We start from the raw sequence: 27,818 nt of genomic DNA on the forward strand, positions 1-27,818 counted from the left end.
AGGATTAGGGTAGATGATGGAACATATTGCTAGCTCTAAATACTAGAAGTAAGGGTAACAGTAGTACTTTATTTCCAGATTCCAGATGCTAAACAAGGTGTGAGTGAAGTGAGCAATGTCAGGAAGAGGTTTCTTTTTTTCTAAAATACAATAAGACAAAACCCCAAATGCAAATTATACTGGATAACCAGAAAATGTAAAGGTATAGGGTATAAAAGAAGGGAGAAGTTAATTATGGAGTCACAGGGAAATCTAATAAAGTACATCGGAGAGGGAAGGCTGAGACCTGAACTGGCAAGAATGGAATGGAGGAGAACTGAGAAAATCAGAGGACTTGCAGCTATTTCTGCTGAAAATTACTTACGTAAAAACATCATGTTGTATAATAAAAGCAGTGATTTCTAAACCTAGCTTGCACAAAGAGTGTCCTCAGGAGCTTGGTGGCTATAGAGTAGCTTACGTAGCAGGAGCAATCACCTACAAAGCCCTTCTCTGCAGTAACTACTTGAGATGTAAAGCAAGTATTCAGTGTGGGAAACTGAAGCTTACAGAATCCCTCTTCTTGAATGTATTCTCTTTTTTCGTCCCTAAGGTTTCTCCTGGGCAGCTTACAAAAAAATACAGCTCGTGCTCAACAATATTTATAGATGACAGCACCGTCAGTCAACCTAACCTTAGAAGCACAATAAAGTGGTAAGAACCATTTGTCGCCAACAAGGGGCTTAGTAGCATTGCAAGGCTTATTTGGGATTTTGTGGTGGTCTTGTCTGTTCCAAAGCCAGTTGGACACTTGAATGGGAGGAGCACAGCACTGCTTATTCAGGTTGGTCATGGAGGGGGTGTAGAGGTCTGCTTAATTATGACTGCTGAAGTGAGCTTTTTTTTTAGTTACAGAACTAATATACTGTTGTATTTCAAAGTAGTTATCATTGTGTACTTGAGAATCTGGGTCGGTGTGCAGAAGTGTGTCAGCATTTTCAGTTTAAAAGTGTGTGTTGGGGGTGGGGAGCTCAGTCTTCACACTGGAAGTCAAATCCAGAAACTCCCGATCTGTGAAAACTTGAAAAGGATTTTGCATGGAGTTGCAGGAAAAGTTTGTAGGACTGTGTTTGCTACTTGCCAGTGGTATTAGTCTGCCCTCTAGTTGTGGATAAAAGTATGTTGTTGGCTTTGGTTTTAGTTGTAGCCTTTCTACTTTTTCTTCATGTATTTGTTATTTCAGGTAGGTGAGTTTCATAATTATTTAGTCGTCTTGGTTCTCCAGTGGAAATGGCTGTTTGACCTATTGTTCTGGGTACCACAGAGACAGTTGTTTGTGCAAAGACAATACCAGCTGAGAATTGAGAAGTGTTCCACTGTGCTTGAAGGGAAAGTAAGGAAAAGTAGATTTAGGCCCAGAAGGCTTTACTGTTTTAACATAATAGACTTTGGAAATATCTAAGTTGATCTGTTGCTTTAAAATTTGATTTGAAACAAGAGGTACCTAGCATGTCACTCTCTTTCTAGAGGAAAAAAACCTAAAAGATGGTGCTTGTGCCATTTTGAAGTGGTGTACATCTTGCAACAGATCAGAGCTTCTTCAATAAATGTCCACATCGTCAATAAATGTCACTTAATCAGGCAGTGAAGGTGTGTGTTTAAAATGTGGTATAATATTTATTTTGCAGCACAAACATCTGTATGGTGAATATAAAAGTAGTTTGGCTAGCAAATTTGATTTGGCCAGTTTCTGTTCAGGCAGGTAAACGTCAGAAATGAGATACAGAGTACTTGAAAATGTAAGAGGAAGCCAATACGTAATGGATTCTAAACATTTTGCCCTGGAGAACAGCTTTTGCAGTGGAATAGTGTGCACAGAATGTGCTTTGTTTAGTCTTTTCTTTTTTTTCTTTCTCTTTTTTAGTGTAACATTAGCAATATTCTACCATATAAAGAACAGGTGAGTGAACTTTTTTTTTCTGAAAAATAACAACTTTCTTTTTGAGCTGGGGATATGGTCTTGGTCACTTCAGTAACAGCTAGTATAATTTAAAGGATTTTAAAAATCTGTAACTTTGTGCTGTATCTGCTTCCTCTTTGTATCCCCTCTTGAGCCGATATGGAATGGTCAGTATCCATCCAATGGCATGTGCTTCATTGAGAATGAAGCATAAAAAGTCAAAACAGAGGGACTGAAGAAAATACACTTAACTCGCTACAAGTCAGCCTTTGGAGTCAGCTCTTTAGCTTTTCCTGAATGCAGAGGTACAGATTAGTTTTGATGGGTGAAGGAACACTCTGTCCCCTGTACAAATAACCCATGCCATTATAGCTAGTTACAGCATATGCTTCAAAATTGCAGCTGCCTTTTTGAAATAAATGCTATTAATGAGACTGTTTCACATTTTAAGGGAGAACTGTACTAAGCATAATGTGAGAATATGGATAGCTATTCATTGTTTAGCTGCTTAAATATTCAGTTGTAAGATCTCATCGTTAAATGCTTTGCAAAAATAAAATATAACTTCATACCATATTCTAGGAAAAGCTGAACTATAAAATGTGTCCGTTTATTCCATTTAATGAATAATACTTTTTAGTGGAGCATAGCATTACCAATTTACTCTTGTTGCTAAAACAGAGATTTTTACTTTGTAGAGATTCCGACAGATCATTGGATATTTTTGATGAAAAATCTCATCCTCTCACAGTAAGTGTAACTTTTTGATCCTGTGAATGTGTATCAATATACCTGTTTTTAACATCTTTATTTGTATTGTATAAGTCATCAAAATGTCTTTGTACCAGGTCACAAGCAAATTGATCTTAATTTGTGTATTTATATATAAAACAGCGCAGACGGTGTCCTCTGGACTTCTGATATCAACTAAATCATGAACAGAACCCAGTCTCTCTAAATGTTGCAAAGGTTTCTATGCTTTGTCTAAATATAAATAAAAAGTAAGCATGTGCTGATTCTTGCATATTTTGTGTCGGAACTTCCTTGTCTGGCTCCTTTCTTCCCCTCTCTAACACTACTTTAATTAAAAGTCTTTCCTATTTATTTAGGAAGACATGGTTAGTAGATATGTGCCTAACCTTTTAAATGACTGCAAACAGGAGAATGTAATACATGAAGCATCACACAAAGTAGGAGACAGTGAGTCTGGTCTTTAAAAAACCTGAAAGGCAAAATTTTAAAGCAGATATGCTTAACGCTCCTTGCAGTAACAGCTAGGAGCATTCAGCATGTGATTCTAACGTGACTGGTCCTGGTACACTTTTTTTTTGGACAATCTTTAAATGCAAAACCTCCTAGTGCAGGCAAGCTCAAGAGAGGAGCATGTGCTTTTTATGTCCAGTTTGAGCACTACTAGCTTAATGACTGTCCTACAGAACCACTTCCTTTGTTTTTCATTGGAAATTAATTTAGCAAAGTTCTAGTGGCTTTAAAAATTCAATTTGCTCTGGGACCTATCTTAGTTGAATGTAGCTTAATCTGTCTCACAGATTTGGCTTATTAATAAACAGTTTTTGATAAACAAATATTCTAAGCTTGTTAGAGTTTCATCCCTAAGCAATCCATTGTGCTAGGAATTGTACACTTGAATAAATACAACTCTTTACTCAATAAAAATAATGAACTTCATGAGAAGAGCTATATAGAAGACTTTGTATATGGACTGTGTCACTTCAAGAGAAAAGTCTGGTCCAAGACTGTTTTCAACTGCGTGAATCTGTTGTCTCACATTGAAAATTGTTTATTTAAGATGAAGTCCATCAGACAATTTATTTTCTTTATTGAGCAAACTGACATCATTTGATCCTTTCATATAGCTTATCTCCAATTTAATGAGTATGAATAAAGGAAAATCATTGTGTCCTTTAGGGAACACTTAAAGGTCTCTTCTGCCTTACTGCACTGTACAGACAGAAATATAGTAATGGCTGTATGTCGTACTGCTGAGGGGAAAGATACAAATGACATGTTAGTTTCTATAGCAATGAGGTTTTGTGCAGGTACCTACAGTTGCTTTAAAAATGTTTACTAGCTGGAAGAAATCTCTGAACACCTTGTTCTCTAAAGATTCAGAAGGAGTCAAAGGAGTCAAAATCTGGGCTCTATTGACCCTCATAGCAGAAGTAGTAAACTTGAAGTTACCAGCATCACAGGGCTTAGCAACAAATACCAGTATCAGTCCTTTCCTCCTATGCAAAAATGCACTTCCAGATGTGCTTTTGTACTGCTCATAGTGCAGGAATTATGCAAGGAGGGTCCTGCTCATGGTATTCCTAATGTTGCACGCACACCTTGAAGAGGTAACCTCTGTTGGTTAGTGGTGTATTAGAAGGCTGTGTGGAGAGTACAAAGTTAGAATAGAATAGGCTATTTCAGTTGGAAGGGACCTACACGGATCGTCTAGTCCAGCTGCCTGACCAATTCAGGGCTGACCAAGTTAAAGCAAGTTACGAAGGGCATTGTCCAAATGCCTCTTAAACACTGACAGGCTTGGGCATCTACCACCTCTCTAGGAAGCCTGTTCCAGTGTTTGACCACCCTCTTGGTAAAGAAATGCTTCCTAATGTCCAGTCTAAACCTTCCCTGGTGCAGTTTTGCACTCTTCCCATGTGTTTTATCACTGGATACCAAGGAGAAGAGCTCAGCACCTCCCTCTCCACTTCCCCTCCTCATGAATCACAGAATGGTAGGGTTGGAAGGGACCTCTGGAGGTCATCTAGTCCAAGCCCCCTGCCAGAGCAGGCTCACCTTAGAGCAGGTTGCACAGGAACGCGTCCAGGCGCATTTTGAATGTCTCCAGAGACGGAGAGTCCACCACCTCTCTGGGCAGCCTCTTCCAGTGCTCTGCTACCCTCAAAGTAAAGAAGTTCCTCCTCATGTTTAGGTGGAACTTCTATGCTCAAGTTTGTGCCCATTACCTCTTGTCCTGTCCCCGGGCACCACTGAAAAGAGCCTGGCCCCATCCTCCTGACACCCACCCTTTAAGTATTTATAAGTGTTGATAAGATCCCCCCTCAGCCGTCTTTTTTTCCAGTCTGAAGAGACCCAAATCCCTCAGTCTTTCTTCATAAGAGAGGTATTTGAGTCCCCTAATCATCTTGGTAGCCCTTTGCTGCACCCTCTCCAGCAGTTCCCTGTCCTTCTTGAACCGGGAAGCTCAGAACTGGACGCAGTACTCCAGGTGTGGCCTCACCAAGGCAGAGCAGAGGGGGAGGATGACCTCCCTCGACCTGCTGGCCACGCTCTTCTTGATACACCCCAGGGTGCCATTGGGGCCACAAGGGCACATTGCTGGCTCATGGTCATCCTGTAGTCCACCAGGACTCCCAGGTCTCTTTCCACTGAGCTGCTCTCCAGCAGGTCAGCCCCCAACCTGTACTGGTGCATGGGGTTATTCCTCCCCAGGTGCAGCACCCTACACTTGCCCTTGTTGAATTTCATAAGGTTTCTCTCCGCCCAACTCTCCAGCCTGTCTAGGTCTCTCTGTATGGTAGCACAGCCTTCTGGTGTGTCAGCCACCACCCCCAGCTTTATGTCATCAGCAAACTTGCTGAGGGTACGCTCTATCCCTTCATGCAGGTCATTGATGAATATATTGAACAGGACTGGACCCTGAAGCTGTAGGGAGCAATGAGATTGCCCCTCAGCCTCCTCTTTTCCATACTAGACAAGCACAAAGTCCTTAGACGCTCCTCATAGGATGTTCCTTTCAGCCCATTCACCAGCTTTGTTGCCCTTCTCTGGATGCCTTCAAGGACCTTCACGTCCTTCTTAAATTGTGGGCCCCAGAACTGCACACAGTGTTCAAGGTGAGGCTGCACCAATGCTGAATACAGCGCGACAGTCACCATTTTTTACTGGCTGGTTGTGCTGTGTTTGATGCAGCCCAGGATGACATTTGCCCTCTTGGCCGCCGGGGCACACTGCTGACTCGTATAGAGCCTGCAAGTTAACTTACCTCTTTGTTTCACTTGATGCTCTTACCTGGCTATTTTAAACTACAAAACCACATGAAAATGCTTGCTGTTTTGCTTACCTTATGACTGTTTGTTTAATGTCAAGCAGCTATGCTGTCCTCATCTGGTATCTTTACCGTACTATAGGTCTAACTTGGACTGTTGATAGAAACCTATTCAATATCAGTGTTGTAGAACCAGTGGGTAAAGTTGGTGCTCTTGAAGTTTCATCCCTCCAGAAAGAGTGCTGAATATCAGAATGTCTGGGGAAACGGGGTCGGAATTCCTAAACACTCAAACACTCGGTTTAGGATTGCTTTTACAGTCGGTTTATTTCTAAGTTTTTCTTCTCCCCTGTATTTAGAAATAGTTTAGCATCATGTCAAATCTAGCTGTTCATTAGCTTTGTTGTCTTTCTGGAATCTCTCAAGAACAGTCCTACGAATACAGCGTAAGTTACCATCCAGTTCTGTCTGTGACAGAATTACTGACGTGTTCTTCAGCTCTTCCTCAGCTGGAAGGGGAATCTTGTGAAGTCTCTTAATTTTGCCTTTTGAAGAGCCAGTGCTTCCCTGGTGTGTATATATCTGTGATTTTTCTTGCAGGGAGAAACCTTTTGGTTTTTTTATCTCTTTAAAATGAGATATCTGTCTTTATCTGTCTTTTATCTGTCTTTGAAATGTTCCATGGATGATAGTTAGGACCTGTAATAATGATGGTAGTTCATGCTCTTTCTCATTAGCCTTACAGATTAAAAAAGTGTTCAAAACAAAGGTATCAACTAAAGCTATTATGTTTTGCTTGGAATATTCATAATATTGCAAGGCTGCTTGCTGCTTTCAGTATATGATTTTGTTGTGTCTCTGTGGCAGGGAAGAGTTGTATACACTTCCACTCAGTGAGAAGCAGCAAATGTGTGTGGCTGTTCTTTAAAGTCAGTATTGAGTAAAACAGATCTTTCAGTAATTCAGGGAACTTTCTTGCAGCGGGAAGAAGTTCCAGATGACTACTACAAGCATGACCCTGATCACAAGCACATCTACCGGTTCGTTCGAACACTTTTCAGTGCTGCACAGCTGACAGCTGAATGTGCAATAGTGACACTGGTAAGAGATGCCTGATTACTGAAACTTGAGCTTTTGGAAGACTTTTTTTTCCCCTCCCCTCAATGAGTGAACTGGGCTGAACTGACATTTAAATAATCACAGTATCTCATGAAATCTTGTTAATAATGAAGATGCTGTACAAGTAAGTTCATTAGAGAAGATTTTCTAAGTAGTCACTGAAGTGGTTAACTAAAAAAGAGCTTACCTTTTCTATATATGAATATGTAATGCTTAATTACTTGTCCAATCAAACATTGTTTCATAATATATAACTCGATGAAGAACCTTGAGAAAGGCAGAACAGTGGGACATCTTAAACAGTGGGGTGTAATAAGATCAGACACAAAGACATCTTTTATTTCAGTTTTGTGGAGGGGAAAGTGGGAGTTTTGAGTTCATATTAATGAGAACAGTGTAACACCACCTAAGAGGTCGAGGATCAATACTGTAGGAACTCCAGGAGATTAACTTTCTCATTATTATGTCCTTCAATCGCTACCACCTTTCTATCAGGTTTTTTTTATTAAACCAAAGAGGCTACAATTTTTTTCCCCAGGTGACATGCAGGTACTTGGAACTTTAGAACAATAGTAAGAAAATAATCTCATTACAGTTTGTTGTTTGATTTCAGAAAGCAAGATGGATATTAAAAACTGACGATGATACTGATGACTTCATTTATACACACACATATATGCATGCATATACATATATGTGTATGAAGGGAAAGGAAAAAACCACAACCTATGTAATTGCTGCATTAGACAATATCTTCGCGCTTTGTTTTGTACTAGACTTCAGTCTTCATTGTGGCTTCCTTCTGAAGAACAGTCTGAAAGGAGAACAGAAGAGAACTGTCACCAAAAAAACAATGTGGCAGTTAGGCAAACTCAGCTTGAAGGACTCTCTTTAATAAGGAAATAAGTAATTAAAAAGGCCGGATAGTTAGGGCTACTGGAACTCTGAAAGTAGCTTGAGGTTTTTGCTTTTCCAAAGAACGTGGCAAGCAATTTTGACAGGACAAGATGATAGCTAACCCCGGACAATCTAACTAGCTGAAGTATTTACAAAAACCAGAAATAGAGGTAGTTTTTAAAGTGGATTTTACCACTAGATGGCTCTGTTATTATAGGAACACCTTCAGTCCACTTGAAGGCTACAAGCAAAGGATGGGAAGAAAGTGTGGGGAGACCCTAGTAATAAAGATTGATCCTGCCCTTAGACCTGTACAACAGCTTCCTGTTTTTACCTGAGGTTTCATTAGGACCTTGGACTTAGCTTAGGGAATAGAACCTTAAAAACAATCTAGATTCAAATTTGAAAGTGCAAATTACTTAGTACGTGGATCATTATAGGAGTGAAATAGCAGAAAATTTTTAAGCAAGGGACTGATTGAACATCTTTGGGATGATTTGAGGTTACATGGGAGGAATGAGTAAAAGGGCAAGACCTATCTTTGGACTTGGGATCTTTCACTAAGCAGTTGGTGATGTAGACGAAAGCAGAGGATGACGTTGTAGGTTAAGTCTGTTCTCTACAGGGTGAAGTAGAAACAGCACTATAACGCTTTTCATTGTGGAAAGATGACAATTAATGCATCTTTGTCCCATGACTAGAGATCACAGTGCATGCTTTAGCGCTTCCTGTTAAGCTACAAGTGCTGAACCTTAACTGTGATGAGATGCTAGTGTGATGTTGAGTGATTTGCTATCCCAGATAGGCCCTAATGAGAACCTGTCAGTGACTGCGTGACTCGGTGACAGAAGGAACTCTAGCAGTGTCTGCCTGAAACAGCACTGCTCATTGCTCAGGACAGATTCTTCAGTAACTTTATTGTATACCTTGGTGGTCCAGTTTTTGTGGTATAGTAAAATGGAACCTGTCACTCCTGAAAGTTTAGATTATAAAGTGTAAGTAGTAATCACTAATACTTATTTTGACACACTTAATGGTAATGGGATAAAATAGTTGTGTTGGACTGGCCTGCTTGCTGCTCAGAACTCAGCTCCAGGTCTGAACTACACACATAAAACTCTTTTTTTTTTTCTTTCTATAGGTTTATTTGGAAAGGCTTTTGACCTATGCAGAGATTGACATATGCCCTAGTAACTGGAAGAGGATAGTCCTAGGAGCTATTCTGCTGGCTTCTAAAGTCTGGGATGATCAGGCTGTGTGGAATGTGGATTATTGCCAAATATTGAAGGACATTACTGTTGAGGACATGTAAGTTGCAACAATTGGCCAGTCTGCAGTGGTGGGGGTTTGGGGTGGGTTTGGGGGTTTGTTTGTTTTTTTCGAATGGCAATTTTTGTGATCATATTGAAAAAATGTCTGTCTCTGGTGCTATGATATACGTACAAGATGTATATCTAGTGTCTGGCCTCATTCCCTTTTTTAACCTAGGAAACTTTGGATAACCCTACTTTGAGACAAATCCGTATTAATATTTCTAGTGACTTGGGTGAGCAGCTTCAAAGGTAGTTTTCTTTATCGTCTTTCCCCCAGTCGTGAACCATGGGACTGGCTGCTTGTTTCCACTGATTTTTTTTGCATTGGTGTATCTCTAAAATGTCTAATTTATAGTCTTATCACAAGTCTTTTTGGGAAGGGGAAAAAAAAGTTAACTAAACTTGTTCTTTGCCTTTTCTGTTTTAGAATTTGAAAAATTGCAAGGTAAGCCATAACTTGTGACTTAGGTGTCTGCTCCTGTATCCAGCTAAGGACTAAATATCTCAATATCTGAATTCCTAGCCACTGCTGCTGGCAGCCAGGTGTCAGTGTGTTGGTATCCATGTTTGCATGTGTTACGTCCAGCTACTGATACAGCTCATCCTCTTTGGGTGAGTTCTTAGTTAGTTCTTAGCCTACAGTGCTGAGAAGAAAATCCTCAATCTTACTACTACTTGTTTACATAAGGCTGTTCCTTGTATATATTCTTGTCTCGTGTAGATTTCCGTTTTTCAGAAATTTTGAATCTGCTGTCTTTTCTTGGTGCACTCAGCTTTAAGCCCTACAATTTCTGCAGTTTCAGAGGATGTTCCTCCTTGTGCCTCTGGGCTCATACTATGGGCTAGAAGCGTGTTTTGGCCCATTAGATTTCCTGTTAAATTCCTCATCACAAAGTTCTGTCTCTTAGACCTTTGAGATGCCAGCATTATTGTTTTAATTCTGTTTGCCAGCTTGTTCCCCTATTTCCCTTATTATCACAGTGCTAGAAGGCTAGCTTAATATCAGGCTTTCTGGCCTTAATAAACTTCATGACACGTTTTATGTGCATTTTGAGTTTTATCACACTGCTGCGCTGTAATTGAGCATGTGTCCAGGCCTATGTAGTAACAGTCTGTTCTAGCATAGGAGCAGGCTGAGATGGTCGAGGTGTGCAGGCAGCTGTGGGAGGCTACCTGTGTGAGAGAGTCTGTTCTTGCCACAAGCTCTCTTCCCTGGATTCAGCCTAAAGCTAATGTTTAAAGTACAGTAAGTAATTACTTATCTGTGACTCTTTGGGAGGAGGAATAACAGTTTTCTTCCTTTTAGGTGGGGAGCAGTATTTCTAAAAACGTGGGAGTTATCTGCACCAAAACAGTTTGTTATTCAAGTTATTTCACCTCGCAAACAGCAACAGCAAACATAGTACCTTGTTTTATACATGCCCCTTGCCTGGGAGTTCTTTGTCTCCAAATGCAGGGCTGTGCCAGCCCTGCTTTCAGAAAGGCATAATTAGTGATTTTATACAATGTACATCTTCACTCAACCTGGCTCAGAGTGCTCATCTATCTGAGGAACATACTTGAAGTGCTGCTGCAAATAACTCTGAGATGGCTGAAGTGGGGTCAGCGATGCTAGGAGTGCTGGAGGATACATCTTGCTCTTTTTGATGTCTCTTCTTCTAGCCCTATTTGGGACAAATCAAATTGATAGCACTGAAAATATCTGTAACAAGCAGGATGTTTATTCTCTATTGCCGATGCTGGGACTCCTGAAATTGTCAGTACTTACATTTTCAAAGCAGTGATGGTGGTAAGGAAAATAGACTGAATTTAGGCTTCTTTTTTTTTTTTCCCCTCCAATTTGAAGATGGGATTTTTGGAATCCCATCTCATTTGAAATGACTTAGACCTTTGAATTTAGGTATGGGCAGAAACTGTACAACCCCTTTCAGACAGTGGCCCAGGGGTGTCCATCCCATGCCCCACACAGGGATGTGAAGCCCCTTGGCAGGGTCTTCACTGCTCCTCGGTTGGATAATATCACCCTAATCAGGACCTTAGAAAACTGCTTAAAAAACTCAGCAAAACTGAATTTTAAAGTTTATAAGTCTACTTTCAATTAATAGTTGGTGCTATAGTTAATTGTCAGCTTTAGTAGTTCCAATTTTTTTTTTAACTGGTCACTTGATGGTGAGTATTAGGCATTCTGAACACAAGTGTTGCTGAGAGAAAACAATTGGCAAAGGATTTCAGGCGTGGTTGCATTGTAACGTTGGAGATGGCTGGTGATGCTGCCAAAAAATCCATCCAAAAAAACCCAGCAGCTCCCCAGGTAAAGATTGCTTGGCAGGACTTTACCAGGTATTGCTCCCACGGTGGGCCATTCCTGTGCAGTAAAGGCCTGTCTGCAAGGCCTGGCGGCAAGTTTTGTTTGTGAACTTTCTGTGAATTTTCCGTGAATTTTCCTCTTGGCACTCTGTATCTAGAATGATCTCACTAACCTGACGGATACTCTTGTTGAGCCACTGCAAGCCAAGCATGGGAGTTACACCACTCTGGAACGGGGCAAAAGGGTTTATATCTGGTTTAGTTCACCCAATTTACAAATCGGTGTGTGTGCATATGTGTACAAGCTAGGCACCTCTTCTAAAGGCAGCTTAGGTGCACCTCATCCCCACCAAACACACTGTCCTTACTGCTTAAAGACACTTGTTTGGCAGCCTCACCCCACAACACTCAACATACAGCAGCAGTGTGAGCTGTGTGGCCCTTGCAGAAACTGCTAGTGGGTTAAAGGATACACGATCCAGGCCTCGCGACTGGCAGATGAGTTCATTTGCCTTAGCCTCTTCCTATTCAACGTAGGTTAAGTGTTCATCTTATTTTTTCTATTGCAAGCCTGTTCCTATTTAACCAAGGCAGGGTGGGTTTTTTACTGAAAAGGGGTTTTCTTGGGGATTTTGGGGGGTGTTTTGTTTTACTTATTTCTAATGGGGGGAAAAAAAGGCAAAGGAAACTATTATTGACATTTGGAAGTCATCCTTTGTCAAAACTTGCTTGCTTTGATGAGAGTGAATCTATAATCACTGAAAAATTAACTGTGCAGCTGCTAATCTTGCTATGATTGCTTGTAAAGGGACACATGCTGTTCATTCTTTTGGCTACATATATTTGTAAATAAGGCACAGAAAACACATGGGCATTATCCTTTCCCAGGTTTTAAACCACTGTTAATAGACTTGTTAATCCAATGAAGAATTGTATTTTTACACAATTAAAATGTATTAGCGTAGTGAGTACAAAAGGGGCAGTGAAGAGCATTTATTCACAGGGTAAATCAAGCTCTGATCAGCTGATCATCAAAACATTATCTGATTTACATTTCTATAGGCTTATGACCATATGAACAGGAAATTAATTTTGGCACTAGGTTCAATGATACTCAAGTCCACTATGCTAGAAACAAGCACAAAGCTGCTATTCATATTGGGACCCGCCATCCAATACAGGACACAACCTGGATGATTCTTTGATTTATTTCCCTCCCTCTGATAGGTAAAACATCCATTTTAAAAGCTCAAAAAAAGCAAGAACAGGCTTGGCACTGAATTTGTGCAACTTATCTTCTGGTGTATTCACAATTGGCCTATACAGCTGCTATATTCTGTTGAGACAGGTCTGCTACCAGTAGGAACAGTCGTGGAGTTAGGGTTGAACTGAATTGCTTGGTTTGGGTGCCACCAGTTTCTTTTAGGTTAATTTGTAAAACATAGTTTTTCATCCATAGAACATCTCTTAGCTGACCATGGTACAGTAGCTGAAGCAGCCTTTTTCATGTCATGGCACTCTCCCCACTTTCCTCCAGATATTCTGCCCAGTGAAAATAGACGAGTGAGTAAAAACTGGACAGTGCCCTTTGACATAGTACTTTGTTATCCTGCCTAATGCTATTGAGGAGAAAATTCCTTCTCCCACCTAATGCTGCTTATTTATTTATTTATTGGAGATGAATCCATGTTGCTTCAAGAGGCTTTTTTCTGTGAGATAATAGCAGCAGCTCTTCATAGATCCATTTGTTGCCGTGGTGATCTGCCTACTCCTTTTGTTAGTCCGCCTCTACTTCAATAAACCCCCTTCCTGTTATCAGCCTGGTGAAAATGTCTGCAAGTTCTTCAGAGCTAATAAACAGCATACATCATTCCTTTCATCTGATCACTATAGTGTGGGGCCGTACGAGAGTGAGAATGGCGCATGAATTGTACAGCTGCACTAATGGAACTCCGAAGAATGAACCTCCCCGGTCAGCCGAGCGAGAGCACGACAGGGCACTACCTTTCTCTCTGAGCCGGAGGTGCCAGGACTCAAAAGCTGCACCTTGTTTTGAGCACTAGTGAATGGCCTGTCTCTCCAAACTAATAATGCAGAGCTCTCGATGACTATTTCAAAGTTGCTGGTTTTAAAAACAAGCTTGAGGTCTCTTCGGTGTTTTCAGCCAGCTAAAACAATCTCTTTTTCTTTTGTCTTCTTTCCCTTACGCCTCCTAGGAACGAGATGGAAAGGCACTTCTTGGAGCTACTGCAGTTTAATATCAATGTTCCTGCCAGTGTTTACGCCAAATACTACTTCGATCTTCGCTCCCTAGCAGATGACAATAACCTGAGCTTTCTGCTGGAGCCTCTCAGTAAAGAGAGAGCACAGAAACTGGAGGTAATGGTCTGAGATTGGCTGAGCAGGGGACTCTGTCTGTATGTGTAGTAAGAGCATCTGTTGCTAATCATGTTAAGTGGCAGTTAGAAAAACTAAAAAGCTTTTAGATCAGTGTATTACAGGCTAATTTAACCCCTTTATAACTACAGTTAGAGCTTCTAAAACCATGCCTAGGCTAAGCTAGTATTCTGAGGAAAGGAAGGGACAGAGATTACGGAAGTCTAGCAGATTGCCAAATAAAATGGATGTTATTTTGGGAACCGTAGCTCAGCTAGGCTGCTTAAGGTTGAAAGGATTACTGTCATATGTAATGGATTGTCTGTCCTTCCCTGGTCACAGTCTGTATTCCAAGCACCTAGAGACAGTCACACTCAGACCTTTCTAAATACTACCAGCTGAAGGTTTCCCACTGCATCCCACTGCACAGCTGCTTTTAGATTTAGAGGGAGCGCTCTTACTGCTCTCATGGTTTAATAAACCATTTGTCTGGGGACAGCTGGAGAAATAATATGTTTCTTTTCACAACTCTTAGAACCTCACCTTTCCAAAGAAATTATTCTTTAAGATAAAATTTTGGAATAGCTGCTTCTTCGGAGTCCTTCAGAATGTCCAGAGGAGTGTAAATACAGATTACTGGCCCTTCCTCCTCGATGGGAAAGGCTGCCCCTCTGTGAGTCCCCGCAGCCTTCTTTGGTACGAAGGCTCATTTTAAAAAAACTTGGAACTTTTGCAGAGTCAGTCTCCCTAATTGGCGGAGATATGTAAGACATTTTGAAAATATCTGAATTACCTGGGTTCCCAGGCAAAATTTCTTGTTCTTTCATCTGTCCAGATTTAATTGATGACTCTGCATGTTGTTTTGTGTACCTTATAACAAAGGCATTACTGCAGGCCCTGTGTGCACTGATACCATAGGCCCTTTCAAAGAGGGGTGTGCTATGGTATTCTTGGCTTATATTGTTCTATTGTCCACCCCCAATAATTCTGCCAAGTGCCAGAAGTGGCTGAACTTTGGCAATAAGTGTGATCCCTCCTGGTCCTTTGGAATGATAGGTATGATATGCTGATGAATCCCTCTATGTAAAGTTAAGCAATGCAGCTCTTCTGCTTTGTCTCACCCTTTTTACTCGCGCTTTAAGCTAACACTGTCACTAGTTGTAAATGTGGTTGTAGGGCAGTTCATATTCCACATGAAATTGTTTACTGAACCGCTCAGTGCCCAGGCATAAGTGGATGATTTACAGATTGTGAGCCTGTTTTGTTTCTTCTTTGCTAGCATTTGGGGGCTTGGTATTTAAAACCAGAGTGATTTTCAGTACAGTATGTGATTTGCTATAATGCATTTACTAATGCATGTATATAGGACACTTTGATTTTTAATTCTAAAATGTGATAAATATTTAAACCATTTGCTAAAATTTTTAATTCTACCTTTTGGTTAGAAGCACACAAGCAGTTGGTAGGAGCCTGCGTGGAGCAGTGAATTAGTATTGCAGGGACTGAAAACTGATTTACACCATATGGGTGACTGGGGGTAAATATGTCAACACAGGTTGCTTTATGATTGATGTGCTAGCATTAAAACAGGATGGAGAGTCTGTCTGGTCTTGCAGCGGGAGCTCATGCAGCCAGTGTCTCAAAGAATGCCACTCTCGAGCCAAATGTATGCCTCCAGAAGGTCAGCAGGAATAAATGTAAATAATTATTTTAAAATACACTTAGAAGTTTATTCATGCTCAGAGTGCCTTTCACCTTTTGAACTTCCAGAATGCTGGGCTGTGCTGAATGGGTGCTGCCTTAAAGGGAAGGTGTAGGCTTGTGGCTGATCGCAGGACTCTGAAAGATCATCTGGTGATAGGTGGTAAATTATTAATGGAAGTGAATATTCAGGACTGAAATTCAGCCTTTTATTACCGGTATCCCTATTTATTTGCATTGATAATGCCTGAAGGCTCCAATCAGAAACAGGCTTTGCAAGGGGAGGAAACACAGAGTTTTCTGGACAATCATGTGTTATTAGGATTTAAATAATTAGGCTTATTACTAGAACAGTTGCACCAGAATAAAGGCTGTTTGACTAGCTAGATAAGCAGAGCAGACACAAGCCAATAAATGGGTGGAAAAGCGGTTAAATACTGTTTGTCCACATGTGCTGATATTTAATAGCTCTATTAAAGTGCCATGGCTATTGCCATGCCATGGAGCAGTGGGCTGCCCTCCCTTCTCAGACCTTGTCAGGAACCTGATCGTGTGAACGATCCCAGAAGGAGCATGTTGGGGGAGAGGGTGTAAAGAAGGTAAAGGCAAAATGGATGTCCTAGTAGAACTTAATTTCCTAGGCTCACTTGCACTGAGCAGAGACCTTTTCAGTTTGAGCCTTTTCTCATAGAAACGACTGTGTGCATTTTTGTACTGTTAATAGATTTTGTGCTGCTGTGTGCTCCAGACCTAGCTACTGGGTGCAATTTTGAACATAACTTCCACAAACTCTTAAGTCTGAAATGGATCCAAGTTTTCCAATAGATAGTAAGACTGGTAAAAGAATGAAGATACTTGGATATGGAAACCACTTGCCGCCTTTATGCCTTTCTGATGGATAGGGCTCTTGTTAGCATGAGGACAGACGCCTTTAATATTTTCCCTCCAAAGTAGTTTTTATTTACTGTTGTTCTAGGTAAAAAAGCTCATAGCGTCACTGCTACGGAGTGCCTGCTCTGTTGATATTACGCTTGTAAAAGCTTCCTTGAAATGTTCAAACTTTTCTAATGTGTACTTCTCATTTTGTTTCTGAACATGGTATCCAGGCTATCTCCCGGCTGTGTGAAGACAAATACAAAGACTTGTCAAAAGCTGCTATGAGACGATCTTTCAGTGCTGATAACTTAGTTGGTATCCGCCGTTCTAATGCCATCCTCTCCTGAGGAGAGAGAAAGGTGCAGCACCATGAACCAGCATCTGTATGAATGGGAGGAATACCACCACTCCATGCACACAAGCCAGCGGTGATGGTGTCTTCCAGCAAGAGGAGGAGTGGAGGGTAAACTAGCCAAGAGAGCCCAGAGCTTGAGGAGCATACTTGGTGCAAAAGACAAGACCTTTGTCAAATCAACTCTCTCCTCCTTCTAATGTATCCAGAGGTGCAAAAACAAACTTCTCTCCTTCTCTCCCCCACAGATGTTTGCTTACTATGTAGGCCTATAGCTGTGAACTCTTGAGGTTTTTAATAATAAGTAGTTTTAAATTTTAGAATTTAAACACTAACCACATGACTATAGTTACAATGTTCTTCCCTCCTCTCCCCTGTCATCCAGAGTCTCACTGCATTTGTATTTCAGGTCGATGCAGTGTTAACAAAAACAAAACAAAACATGGGACTCTTAAAGTATAAAGCCACTCTGGAGCTGAAAACAGTAGCATAGACACGTGTTGACAGCTTTTCCCTGGTTTGGCTACTAAAAGCTGCTATTATTGGTGATCTGTTCATAAGCAAGAAGCTGCCCAGCAGGAAGGAATTCCAGCTCTGCACCCACAACTTCACTCCAGTAGAGATTGTCAAAAGACTTTGAATGTTTTGACTGGGGGCAGAGATATGGTTTTATGTGTTGTTAAAATGTATAGGGTCCATGCTGCATTTCTTGTGAATTATGGTGCTTCTCTCATTTTCTAATACTTATATTGCTCTGGAAGAGACGCAATCTGTATATTTTTCTGAGGCATTGAATGAGAAAGTTGGTCTGGAAACATCATCACCATCCCAAACAGTGTAGCAATCCAGTGGTGAATGGCGTGTGTGCAGCACTGCTTCTCCGAGTTCTACTGCAGATCTCTTGTGCTATATACAGTGGAGTTCCTAAAGCTGATATTGTGCATCCATCTGGCCCTCCTTGGGATTTTGTTTCCTGGGAGGGATTTACATTCATAATGAGACAGTAATGAGTTTGAGAATCCTGGACTACCTAGCAAGGTAGATTGAAAAATATTGTGTTCAACTGAGAATTATCAAAAAGCTTTCTATAAAACCCTTTTTTTTCTTTTTTTTTTTTTTTCTGCCAAGTGAATTTTATCTTGTGCAACTGCTCTAGAGGCTTGGGTTTTGCTCTTTCTGAGACTTTGGAATGGAGCTTTCTTTCAGGCTCTGAAACTGAACTCTAAACAGGATAAGTATTATTAGGCTCTTCCTGTTACAAGTCTTTGTAGTATCTTCCCTTCTTGGATCCAAATAGGATTCTAGGCGGTTTGTCCTAGGAGCAGATCTCCCTCCGAATGGCACGGGTTTTGTGCACTTCCTCTTCCAGCCAAGGCCCAGAAACTTACACTGAGCAGCAAGTCCATGTGCCTTTGAGAGCGGGGCTGGCTGAGCGTAACCATCAGTTTGGCTGCACTCAGCTGTTAAAATGACGCATGTCGCCTTTTGCAGCATGCAAACACGCCAGCCCCTGGCTCCCAAATCCATGGAACTTGGCACTTCAGGTATTGATCACAATTCAATTTTGAAAATAACGCTACATCTTCAGGTGGTTTTCCTTTCTCATGTTTGTATTAAAAGAAAAGCTAATAAACTCTATTTTAATTAAAGTTAAAGGTGAATTGTGTGTTCTGTACAGCTGTCTGATTTCATTCCCCCTCACAAGTATTTGGTGCTGTGCAGCTTCTCTGAAGTATGAAAAAAGAAAGAAAAAACCCAGTGGTGTGCATTAATCTGTTTCCCCTTCATTTTGGCGGAGTGACCTGTGAACGTCTGCAGAGCCGGCAGCAGAGGTCATCTGGCAACTGCGAGCCGCTGGGTCGGCAGCGTGGGGCAGGGCCCTGGCCGCCTGCTTGGGCTGAAGGAGAGGTAAAGTCTTGCGAAGCTGCCTGGCTATTCCCACGTGTCATTTGGATTTAGGATTTGACTCTGGCTGCTCAAATAAACACTCACTCACAGTTTCTTTGCACTTAAACGGCCTTTAGGTAGGGCCAGTCTCTCTGGAGATGATTTGATGTTTTTTAAGTCCTCCCTTGAGGAGCATTAAATTGGAAGCTACAGGTGACCGACTCCTGGATTGACTTGTGACCTAATTGCTAAAGAGCTTTTCTTTCCTTAGCACCGCCAGGTGCCTTCAACTTTGTGGGAAGGGTCTGGATGCACTTTGCAGGCTGGCACATGGCTTCTGCCAGTGCAGCCCTTGAGCTGTGCGGGGCTCAGCAGAAACTCGGGGCAGTCGTTTACCTTTTTTGCCAAATGTGATGGAGGCTCCTCCTGCTGATCTGGATGGCAGGTGAATGACAACTCGGGCTGACGGCTGCTCCTGTGATACATCCTGCAGGAGACTGCTGCTCCAAACTTAATTTTGCCTCGAACCCTAACTGGCTTTAGGTTTACCGTAGCGTAGCCCAGAGCACATTGTCAATAGGATTTTGATCTGTTCAGTTGATGCTAAACAGGGCTCAACAACAACTCAGCTTCTTAAGAGAGGAAAAATAGGAATCCCATTTAACATTCTGATCCCGCTAAAAGACTTTGATTCTGGAAAACACAGCTAGTGTGTTTCTTAGGTAAACAATAAAAAGTAAACCATACAGCTCCCTTTTGAAGGGGTGAGCAGTGGTGGTGTTTCAGAAGGAATTACATTTGGGTGGTTCTGCTGGAAGGTGAACTGGGGGAGGGAGGATACCCTGTAACTTTCACTATTATTTATATGTTGGCAGCACTTTTCTCAAAAAGGCAAAGGAAAAATAGCAGATCAGACTACTGGAATTACAGAGATGGTTACCTACCTCTGCTCCCAGGGAAGAGCAGCCATCTATGGGATCAATGTACCTTGTTTCTCTTAACCCAACAGCTCAATAATATTTAATCTATGTTGAGGTGACCTCTGCCTGTGTTCAGTTGCAGGGCAGCGCTCCCCATCTGGCAGTCAGTGCTGTTTGCAGGGAGGATAGCTGTGTTACAGCCCAGCAAGAATAGCGTGAGCACCGACAAGAATCCTGTTTTAGCGGTCAGCAGGGGCAGGAAGTCACGGATGTGTTTGCGGGCTACGTGATGCCCTTGGGCTTCAGCAGCCTTTCCCCTTTGTGTACGGGGACTGTGTATTTTGTTTCTAAGGGAATTTTATGAGAACCACTTCAGTGTGGGTTTGGCAGTTAAGAGGACAGGCACTTCAGGGATGGAATAAATGTCAAGACCATCACTTCTGGATAAGAGTATAGGCATCAAGCATAACCTGAGCAAGCAGAAGAGGAGGACAGAAGAGCAATTGAGGCAAGAGCTTGCATGGGGCAGGGAGAGCCGCTGTGTTCAGAGCTCAGCACGGGCGGGCTGCTGACCCCATCCTGCGCTGGCGTTTCCACAGCACAACAGGGCAGTGACATTACACAGGACTGATGGTCCATAACGCTATCTGGGAAAACTGCACTTGCACCAAAAAGTTGTTTGACGATATACAGTGAATTACAGGGTGCTGCCAGAGTGACTGTAGTGCGCTTATGAATGCCACCCCCCCCAGCTGACTGGCCAGGGACAGAGCATTGAACTGGCTGAACATGGGGTTGTTTGCCATAGGATTAGAAAAGTCTCAGGCTGCCTTTGTGGACAAGGCATTATTTTAGGTGGAACAACCATTTTGGCTTCTGCTTTGTGATATTAAAACCTATTTGAGAAGCCACATGGTTCCCGCGCTGTCAGACGCTGTCATTCCCCATGCCACCCAGCCTGAAATTGTGCGCTGTTCCAACGCCCAAGGATGCCAGCGACTGCCTCGAGGGTGGCCTCAGTTGACCAAATGGGACACGGAGAGCATGGGAGTGACACGGCAGCGCAAGCGTTAGGCTGGGCTGTGCGTGACCATGCGTGTGCTCACAGGAACAGGGTCCTGCGGGTGATTCGCAAAGGGCTGCCTGCAGTAATGGCCCTTCCCTTGCCCCGGAACAGCGGCTCCAGGTAGGCGGTGGGTGGCAGCTCTACCAAACTCCTATTTACTGAGGAGCGGAGGACACGGCGGCTTCCTGGCGGGTGAGGATGACAACAAGGCTGCCAGTGAGGGGCTGGAGAAACTTCCAGAGGCAGGTGGCAAGTGTCCGCAGGGCTGCGGTAAGAACCTTGTGCTGAGATGGTGCGTGTCCCCTCCACACCCCAAAACAGTTGCCCCTGAGCGTGTTTTGCCTGTACTTGAGCGGGGGGGGGATGGTGGGTGGGGGGGTGGTGCAGATCGCTGAGGAACAGGGTGAGTCAGGCTCTGCGGCTGTGGGGTTTATCACTGGGTGCTGGAATGCTGCTTCCAGGTAAGAGATCCTATCTAGTGGGACCTGGTGTGTGCCTACACACCTAACTAGATAGCAGAGTCCTGCACCATTAGTCACCAGGGAGCCGGCCTTAACCCCTTGGTGTCCTTGCTGAACGCTCCTCCCGACGCCAGCAAGCGCACAGCAGATGGCAACACGGACACTCAAATGGGCGTGCGGCACCCGCTGGGTGCAGAGCCGTCAGCTGCTTGGCCTGACAAATATCAAAGGGCACCTCTTCAGGGCCAGAGCTCAGCGTAGGGCGAGGGACCAACACTGTACAAACTGCAGAACGCCAATAAAAGTTGATAGTTAACCCTCCTCTGCCAGCCAGGCGCGACCTTGGCCTGGCAAGGAAACACGCTGTCGGCGAGGTCACGGCCACCAGCCAGCCGGGGCGGCAGCCCCTCAGGGTTAAACCCGGTTCAGCACAGAGCCCGGGGCTGCTGCAGCCGGGCTGGGACACCATGGTGGCCCAGGACACGCTCGCGGCGAGGGCATGGGTGCGTGACACCCCACCTGCCCAGGGCAGCGCTGCGTGGGGTTCAGGCACATGGGACATGCTATTCCTGTGTAATTGCCTCACCAGACCCCCACGATCCCTAGTGATAAGAGCCCGGCACAGCCCTCCAGCACATGCCTCCCCGTCCCCCCCCCCAGTTAAGTTGTTATGGTATTTAATATTCTATCATCAGAATCAAAGAAAACAACACACACTTTTTTGTTGTTGTTGTTGGTCCTCATAAATAACTAATTTCAATACTTCTCTCTGAATAAAATTTCTTCGGCTCTTTCACAAAATATAGCACAGTTATTTAAACAATGTTTAACAGCATCAGTAACGGAAGAGGCAAAAAGACCCCCATCATGTAAATTGGCTACAGCACACGGGGCACACGGCAACAGCTCCTTTCCCCCGCCGGCCACTTGTTGCCGAGAAGCCAGGCTCAGACACAAGTTGATTGTATTAACCTACCGTTAGATCAAAGCTGAAAACGCTCTTGCATTTTTCAATAGGCAACGGTTTGTTGCTAATCTTGGTTGGTTTTTTTTTTTTTCTTTACACAGTCAGTTGCGCTTTGAAAAAAAAAAAACAAAAACAACAAAACACCACCTTTGACATGGTTTTGTTCATTGTATTGCATGATGTGTGTTTAGCTGTATCTACAAAAGGCACTATGGAAAGAGAGGAGTCCAGCGAGGCGAGGACTGGAGCAGGTTGGAGTCATTTAATGCCCTGGATTACACCAGGAGACTACCCACAGCGTCTCTGCGCCCGACCTGCCTTGCTGCTGAGAACACACCTGCCCCAAACCCGTATCAAAGGTCACTACGGCTTCCGTGCGTACAAGCAGGCTATAATACAACTATTTACAGTTTGTAACACAACGTGGTGCAATTCTGTCCACGATGAAGTACTGCAACACGCCGGAGGGAGCGAGCCCGCTGTCGCAAGAGTGCTGATATGTGCGGCTGAGCCTTCCCCGAGCCCCCCCGGCCCGGCACCGCCGGCTCCTCTGGCCAGAACACCGGGAGACACTCACGCTGTGCCTTGGCAGTGCCTTTATCAGTAAATGTGCCACTCGAGCGTGTCCCCCCCTTCACGTCCCAGGCTTTGGTTTTAAAATGAGGTGGAAACCTTCTTGACTGAAGTGGTCCAAGGGTGTTGAGAACAACCCCGGATCCCCGCAGTCCCACGGGAGCAAAGCCAGCAGTTGTTCTCCGGTGCTGGAGCAGCCGGGTCACGGTGCCACGCTTGAAGGAAGGCAAAAAGGACTCGAGTAACGGCTGGGTGGTTACATACGTGATCACCACTTAGGGCAAGGAAAAAAAAAATTAAAAATCAGGTGCTTTCACAAACAGGCTGAAGCCAGAGGCAGCCACCCCTCGCCAGCTGTGCCCCATCCCATGCCACAGCCAGATCCCCTCGCCCCGGCTGCCTTCCATGAAGTTGACAACAGGTCCCCCCGCCGTCACGCTACTCATTCAAACCCAGCTGTCACCACCGCCTAAAGCAGGCACCGGCTCTGTCAGTGCTCTGCTGCTGCCTGACCTGGGCTGGGGAAGCTGGAGCAAAGAGAGAGCGAGTGCTCTGCTGTTTTCCTACATTAACTGCTCCCTCTCGAAGAACCCGGCGCTGTCTCTAACACAGGTGCAGCTTTGAAAAGAAGCAGCAAGAAGTGTTGAAGCTGGCTGGAAACCCCAGCTGCTCCCCAGGAGAGACAGCCTGCCGCCTGGCTTGGAACCCACACACCCCCACGCACACACCACCCACTGCTGCAGAAGCACGACCACCCTTTTAGGGCTGGTTGTGCCACAGCCGGCAGGGACGCCAGCCTCATCCCCGGTAACCCACACGCCACAGCATCGGCCCTTCCCGGAGCACACGGCAGTGCAGGGGGAGGCTGCTCTCACTGCCAGAGCCAGAGGGGCCCCGGGCGAAGCCGGTGCTGGGATGGCAGCCTCATCACCCATGCAACCCCTCGGCTAGCCAGGGCGAGTTGCCGGAGCTGGCTGCCCACCACAGGGCGGCGGATCAAACCCGGGAGTGGGTGCCGCACAGCTGAGCCCCACTGGCACCAGCCCCTGCCCAGCCCCGAGCCCCCTGCCCAGGAAGAGCCAGCACACGTTTGCCCAGTGGAGAAAGGACCTCTGGTGTTGCCGGGTCCCCACCTGCGCTGCAGACAGCTGGGACCCTGTCCCTGCCCGCCTCGAGGGCTGGGTGGCAGTTCCTCTCCGCAGCCCCCTCCTCCTGCACCGCCATCACCCACGAAGCCCCCGGCCCGCGTGGCTCCCTCCCGCCGCTCAGCGTGCTGCTGCTCGAGCGGGGCCAGCGGCAGCGTCCCCCCCGGGAACCCCCAGCTCTCTCCTCTGCAACACACAGCTGTGCCCAGGGGCTGTGGGGGCCCTGGGGACACTGTCCCGATCCACACGGGGGGCCCAGACACAGCACGGCAGGGAGGCAGCCCCCACTGCCAGCTCTCCCCGGCCCCCTCTGGGCTCTGGCAAGCAGCTCGGTGCTGGTGCCTGCGCATCGCCCGGGGTCGGGGACCACCGCCCACCCTGCCTGCTGCAGCTCCCCCCTGCACCCCGGCACCAGCAAGACCTGCCCTGGGGCTCGTTTTGGGACACAAATCAGTGATCAAGGGCTACCTGCCACCTGACCAGCTGGCAGCCAGCAGCACCCCAGGACCCCAAACAGGGCGTGGGACCCCAAATGAGGTATATGTGGCCCTGCCAGGCTCCAGACCTCCCTGTCCCTCTGCCCCCACATCACTGGCAGCACCTCTCCCTGCCCTGCCTGGGGCTGCGGCTGCTCCGTGCCCCGCAGGCGCACGCGCTCGGTCCCAGGCAGCACCGCCACGGTGAGGCTGAGGATGCCGGGGGCGGCCCAGCTGCCACCCCCCCTTCTGTGGCCCGGGGTCTTTGCAACCCTCTCCTCCCTGCAGCTGGGGTCACCGAGGCTCCCTCCGGTCACACGTGGGACAGCGGGACCTGCTTGTGGTAGGAGGCCATGCTGGGCAGCACCGTCCTGCCCGCCAGCGCCGGGCTGGCCTCACCGTACACGGAGGCGCCCGCCGGCTTCCTGGCCTGGCAGCAGCGGGCTGTGAAGCGCCGCCAGGACTCGAGCGTCTTGCCAGACCAGATCCAGACGCCGGAGGTGATGCCCACCACAAGGCACATGAAGTACTTGAGCATGAAGACGGCGTAGTCAGGCTTGGGGCGGTGGGGGTCCCCCGGGCAGGAGCAGTTCTGTGCCCGCTCCCATGCCTCCCGGTTGTGCTGCTCATAGATGTAGCAGGCAATGACGATGGTGGCGGGCACGGTGTAGAGCACAGTGAAGATGCCGATGCGGATCATCAGCTTCTCCAGCTTGTCAGTCTTGGTGCCACCCTGCTTGATCACGCTGCGGATGCGAAAGAGCGAGACGAAGCCAGCCAGCAGGAAGAGGCTGCCGGTGAAGAGATAAACCACCAGTGGTGCCAGCACAAAGCCCCGCAGGTTCTCCAGGCTCTGGTTGCCCACATAGCAAACTCCGGCCACTGGGTCACCGTCCACAGAGCTGAGTGCCAGTACAGCGATAGATTTGGCACTGGGGATAAGCCAGGCAGCCAGGTGGAAGTACTGCGCATAGCTAGCGATGGCCTCATTGCCCCACTTCATGCCAGCTGCCAGGAACCAGGTGAGGGACAGGATGACCCACCAGATAGAGCTGGCCATGCCGAAGAAGTAGAGGAGAAGGAAAACCACGGTGCAGAGGGCAGGACCCGTGGTCTCGTAGTGGATGTGGTGGTACTCCGGGTTGCAAGCCACGTTGGCATGCCCTGCCACCAGCCGCACGATGTAGCCCATGGAGACGAAGAGGTAGCAAGCCGAGAGGAAGATGATGGGGCGCTCGGGGTACTTGAAGCGTTCCATGTCGATGAGGAAGGTGGCCACGGTGGTGGAGGTGGAGAGGAAGCAGAGGATGGACCAGAGGCCGATCCAGAAGGTGGCGAAGGTCTTCTCATCCTGGGTGAAGTAGGGCTGGTAGCAGGGGATGGCGCAGTTGGGTACTTGCCCAGTCCTGATGCGGTTGTACAGCGGATGGGACTCCTTGGAGATGGGGATCAGGGGCGCTTTGCACTTGCAAGTCCGGCCGCAGTCCGGCCCCGAGGGGCGCTGCCCGCCGAGCGGCGTCAGGTTTTTGGCCGCATCCTTGGCCGGGCGCGTGGGCTTCCCGAAGAAAGGCGGCAGGGTGGTGGCTTCCGTGTGGTTGTATCCCATGCAGAGCATCTCGGTGTCCCCCAGCACCGGCAGGCTGTTGCAGCTCATCCTCTCGGGCCAGGCGAAGCCATACTGCTGCATGATGGGCGAGCAGCCGGCCTTGGCCCGCTCGCAGACGGAGCGGCAGGGGGGCAGCGGCTTGGTGTAGTCGGGCAGGCAGATGGGGGTGTACATGCTGCAGAGGAAGAAGCGCAGGTCCGGGGAGCACTGGATCTCCACCAGCGGCCAGAACTGGTGCACCTCCAGCCCGGCCTCGTCCTGCGTGTCGTGGTTGAACTGGTTGGGCATGTAGGTGAGGTTGTAGCCGATGCCCTTGCACATCGGCACCGTGATCTCCTGGCACACCAGCGCCTTGGAGGCGGCGCGCCCCGCCGCCGGCAGCCCCAGCAGCAGCGGCAGCCCCAGCACCAGCGGCACCGGCAGCCCCCGGCCGCCCATCGCCGCCGCGCGTCCTACCGCCGCCGCATGCCCCGGCCACCGGCCACCTGCCGCCGCCGCCGCCGCCGCCGCCGCCGCCGGGCCGGGAGCGGGACCCGCCGCGGCCGCCGCTGCCGCCGCCGCCGCCACCTGCGCTCTGGGGCGGGCGGGCGCCCCCGCGCCGCGCCGCGCCCGCGCCCCGCCCCGCGCCCGCCCCGGGAACGCCCCGGGAACGCCCCCCCCCGCCACGCCCCCGCCGGGGCTCCCACCGGCCGCCCCCGCCCCGGGCACCGAGTCCCCCCGAGGCGCCCCGCCGGGACGCTGCGCTGCCCCCGGCCCTCCCCCCCACCGACTGGCCCCGGCTGTGTGGGGCGGACCCCCCCGCCGGCGCTCGGACACCCGCGGCGGACCCGGCCCGGGAAGAGGCGGCGGTGCCGCCTCACCGCTCACCGCCCCCGGCCCCTGGGCTGCCGCGGGGATCCCACCTCCCTCCCGTCTCACCCACCGGGGCCCTCCCGGAACCCCCCGCCCGAACCGGCGAGGCCGCCCCGTGCCGGCTTGCCCTCGCCGGCGAGCAGGGCCGAGCGGGACGGCGGGGGGCAGCGGCCGGAGGAGGAGGAGGAGGCAGACGGCGTCTGCGGTGCCGCTGCCGCTTCGCCCCCTCCTCCGCGAGCCCTTCAGCCCCTCTCCGCGGGAAGGGGCCGGGGCCTCGCTCCGCCGTAACGGGATGGGGCGGGGGGGGGAAACCCGGGGGGAGGAGGCGTGCGGGGGGTCCTGCCCGCCTTTGCCGGCGATCGTACCACAGCCCGGGTACGAGGGTCACGGCGGCACCTCCTGCCGCCCGGCGGGGCAGCGCTCCCGCCCCCGGGGAAGCCGCGCCTCGGCGGGGAAGGGAAACCGGCCCCGCCGGAGGGGTGCGGGCAGCGGCGCTACCGCGTTCCCGGCACCGGGCCGCCGGCCGGCTCGCCGCTCCGCCGCCCGCCCAGCCCCCGGAGGCGCTTGAGGAGCCGCTGTCCGCCTCCCCGGCGGGCGGCAGGCCCCGGAACCGTGCCGGCGCCTTCGGGAGACCCTGCCCGGGGCCGAGCGTCCCTGCCCGGCGCTCTGGGAAACGGGGCTCCGGCGGTGGCCGCGCTCAGCTGGCTGACATCCGGAATTTGAATCCGTGCACTAGCAAACACCCGAACTACCCGCCCGGTTTGCAGCGGCTTCCGCGGCTCCTGAAGCCCACGGCACATCCAGGCCACGCGGGGGAACAGACCGGCTTCAGAAGCCAGATTTGGGGGTGCCAGGCTGCACCCGCTATGGCAGCGCCCTTGCGCTGGCCAAGGAGGAAGGCTGCTCCCGAGCCCTTGCACAGGAAGGGGCTCCTCACTCCTCCTCGGTGGATGCGGATGGAAGG

General features: G+C 47.7%; 2 protein-coding genes across 2 annotated transcripts in view; one reads left to right on the forward strand and one right to left on the reverse strand.

The window, feature by feature from the left end:
• The window catches only part of CCNYL1 (cyclin Y like 1), a 35,087-nt gene extending 16,537 nt beyond the window's left edge, over window positions 1-18,550 (forward strand). Inside the window, exons 4-10 of the mRNA XM_063341093.1 lie at window positions 593-693; window positions 1,904-1,939; window positions 2,638-2,689; window positions 6,942-7,061; window positions 9,118-9,284; window positions 13,813-13,975; window positions 16,780-18,550. Coding sequence (XP_063197163.1) covers window positions 593-693; window positions 1,904-1,939; window positions 2,638-2,689; window positions 6,942-7,061; window positions 9,118-9,284; window positions 13,813-13,975; window positions 16,780-16,896 — 756 coding nt within the window. The 3' untranslated portion in view covers window positions 16,897-18,550. The remainder of the gene's footprint in view (window positions 1-592; window positions 694-1,903; window positions 1,940-2,637; window positions 2,690-6,941; window positions 7,062-9,117; window positions 9,285-13,812; window positions 13,976-16,779) is intronic.
• A 6,159-nt stretch (window positions 18,551-24,709) lies between these two features.
• Window positions 24,710-26,536, reverse strand: FZD5 (frizzled class receptor 5). The gene has a single exon (XM_063342086.1). The coding sequence runs from the start codon at window positions 26,438-26,440 to the stop codon at window positions 24,710-24,712; it is 1,731 nt and encodes a 576-aa protein (XP_063198156.1). The 5' UTR covers window positions 26,441-26,536.
• Between the last annotated feature and the right edge of the window lie 1,282 nt (window positions 26,537-27,818).

This window comes from Chroicocephalus ridibundus, chromosome 7 (genome assembly GCF_963924245.1).
Source record: "Chroicocephalus ridibundus chromosome 7, bChrRid1.1, whole genome shotgun sequence".
Classification (NCBI taxonomy): Eukaryota; Metazoa; Chordata; class Aves; order Charadriiformes; family Laridae; genus Chroicocephalus; species Chroicocephalus ridibundus.

Bases quoted from the DNA above. Each gene is read 5' to 3' on its own strand.
- FZD5 (XM_063342086.1), bottom strand. From the start codon at position 26,440: ATGGGCGGCCGGGGGCTGCCGGTGCCGCTGGTGCTGGGGCTGCCGCTG.